Source organism: Lotus japonicus, chromosome 1 (genome assembly GCF_012489685.1).
Source record: "Lotus japonicus ecotype B-129 chromosome 1, LjGifu_v1.2".
NCBI classification, from domain to species: Eukaryota; Viridiplantae; Streptophyta; class Magnoliopsida; order Fabales; family Fabaceae; genus Lotus; species Lotus japonicus.
In genome coordinates, this window is record NC_080041.1 from 48,623,937 (window position 1) to 48,626,205 (window position 2,269).

At 36.6% G+C, this 2,269-nt stretch overlaps 1 protein-coding gene across 1 annotated transcript; it reads left to right on the forward strand.

The window, feature by feature from the left end:
- Window positions 1–260: 260 nt before the first annotated feature.
- LOC130742116 (myb-related protein 306-like) lies at window positions 261–2,269 on the forward strand. Its single transcript, XM_057594438.1, has 3 exons — window positions 261–553; window positions 719–848; window positions 1,266–2,269. The coding sequence occupies exons 1-3, from the start codon at window positions 421–423 to the stop codon at window positions 1,936–1,938; spliced, it is 936 nt and encodes a 311-aa protein (XP_057450421.1). The 5' UTR covers window positions 261–420; the 3' UTR covers window positions 1,939–2,269.

Sequence of the window (2,269 nt, forward strand, 5' to 3'; positions counted from 1 at the left end):
GCGATTAATTTCATTTTAACGAAGGTTAAAAACACTTACTTTAACATCACTTTTTTAAAATTCTTAATTAAAATTCATGTGGTTCATATTAAATTGAAAATGAAATCCATATTTTTAGTGAATTTCTATATAAATTTTAACTGATAAAAAAGTACTGAAAAGAAAATGTTGTGAAGAGTATTGCTTTTTTAAAATTTATAACCAAGCCATTCATCTTCTCTTGTTTATATCTGTCTATATATATACATACACGAGCCTAATGCAACAGACAAGGCAGCCCCAGTTCTATACTCTTGTCCCTGCATTTCAAAGAAAGCAAGGAATAAAGAGAAGAGAAAGATTATTAGAATCTCTTTCTGAGAATGAATTAAGAGTAGTTGTATAACATAATAACAATCAGTTTCATTTCTCTCTTATAAAATGGTGAGGCCACCTTGCTTTGAAAATTTGGGTACTAAGAAAGGGCCTTGGACTCCAGAGGAGGACATCATCTTGGTGTCTTACATTCAAGAACATGGACCAGGGAATTGGAGATCAGTTCCCAAAAACACAGGTAAACTCAACAGCATGAATATCTAATTTTAATTTCCTTCATTTATTCATTTAGGTGCATATTTTCATTTCTATGCAAAAGCATGTGTATATATGTGAATTATTACTTATGTCGGTAAGATATGTGTATCTGGTTTCTTATGTATTGAATTTTGGTTTGTCTCAGGTTTGATGAGATGCAGTAAAAGCTGCAGACTTAGATGGACTAACTATCTTAGACCGGGTATCAAACGAGGCAATTTCACTGATCATGAAGAGAAAATGATAATCCACCTCCAAGCCCTTTTGGGCAACAGGTACTAATACTACTCTCTGCTCTCTTCTTCTTTTTCTTGCCCCAAAAGTTGTGTTAAATAGTATTAAATTTGTTTCTAGTAATGTAAAAAAAAATTAAAATTGACTTCTGATTCCAAACTTATATTTAATGAAATCAAATACTCTTATATTTCTGATTTTGGAAACTGGGACTATCTTTGTTCTTAAAAAGAACTAATGAAAAACCAGGGCAATTTTGTTCACAACATGAAATCAATAAGGAAAGATACAAAATTTAAGCCCGGGGCGGGGGTGTTTAATTCTTTGGTATCAGCACATTTTTACTCAAAATCAATTCTGGCACGTAAAAGCTTCTCAGAAACTTCTCTACCAAAATTAATTTTGACTGCAGAATCAATCATAGAATGATGAGATGATTATATTTATAATTGGTGCAGATGGGCTGCAATAGCTTCCTACCTTCCACAGAGAACAGACAATGACATAAAAAACTATTGGAACACCCATTTGAAGAAAAAGCTGAAGAAGAATCAAAAAGGGGATGGAGATGGTGAAACCAATGAAGGACACTCTATTTCACAGGAAAAGGGTCAATGGGAGAGAAGGCTCCAAACAGATATCCACATGGCCAAACAGGCCTTATGTGAGGCACTGTCCCTTGACAACAACAAGCCAACCCTTATTTTGCAAGACACCAATAACAATACCACAACTCAATCACCCACATACGCTTCAAGCGCTGAGAACATAGCAAGATTGCTAAAAAACTGGATCAAGAAACCGCCACCAAATGAAACAAATTCAGGTAATTCCTTCAGCAAATTGGTAACTACAGGGTCCAGTTCTAGTGATCAAGGGGCACAGAGCAGCACCACATGCGCAACCGATCACCATTTCGACTCGTTCTTCAGCTTTAACTCTGATCGTTCTCGATCGGTGTCAGCTGAAGAAAACGCTAACCTTGCAACTGATTTTGGCTTCTTCGAAGAAGAAACCAAGCCGAACCTTCAGGAAACCACGCAAGTCCCGATCACGTTGCTGGAGAAGTGGCTTTTTGATGAAGATCTAATGAACATGCCACTGCAGGAAAGTACAGCAGGGCTGTTTTAGAATCAGAAATGATGTTAGGACATACGTTTTGGATTGATCGGTTTTGCGACGGTTTTTCAATTAACTGCTGCTAATGTTTGCGGTGCTTCTAAAGTGAATGTTTGTGGAATGCTCGCACAAAAGGCATGTGTCTATGTATCACCTCTCAACACATGGTTTTGCAAAGGTTTTTAATTAGTCTGTCGCTAATGTTTGCCGTGGTTGAACATCGTCACTAAAGTGCGTGTTTGTGGGATACTAGCACAAAAAGCACGTGTCTATGTATAACCTCTCAAGACACGGTTTTGCAAATGTTTTTAATTAACTGTTGTTAATGTTTGCCGTGGTTGAA

Excerpts from the sequence above, each read along its gene's own strand:
- LOC130742116 (XM_057594438.1), top strand. The coding sequence starts at position 421 with ATGGTGAGGCCACCTTGCTTTGAAAATTTGGGTACTAAGAAAGGGCCT. Across the intron at positions 554-718 it reads ATCAGTTCCCAAAAACACAG|GTTTGATGAGATGCAGTAAA; the intron begins GTAAACTCAACA and ends GGTTTGTCTCAG. Across the intron at positions 849-1,265 it reads CAAGCCCTTTTGGGCAACAG|ATGGGCTGCAATAGCTTCCT; the intron begins GTACTAATACTA and ends TAATTGGTGCAG.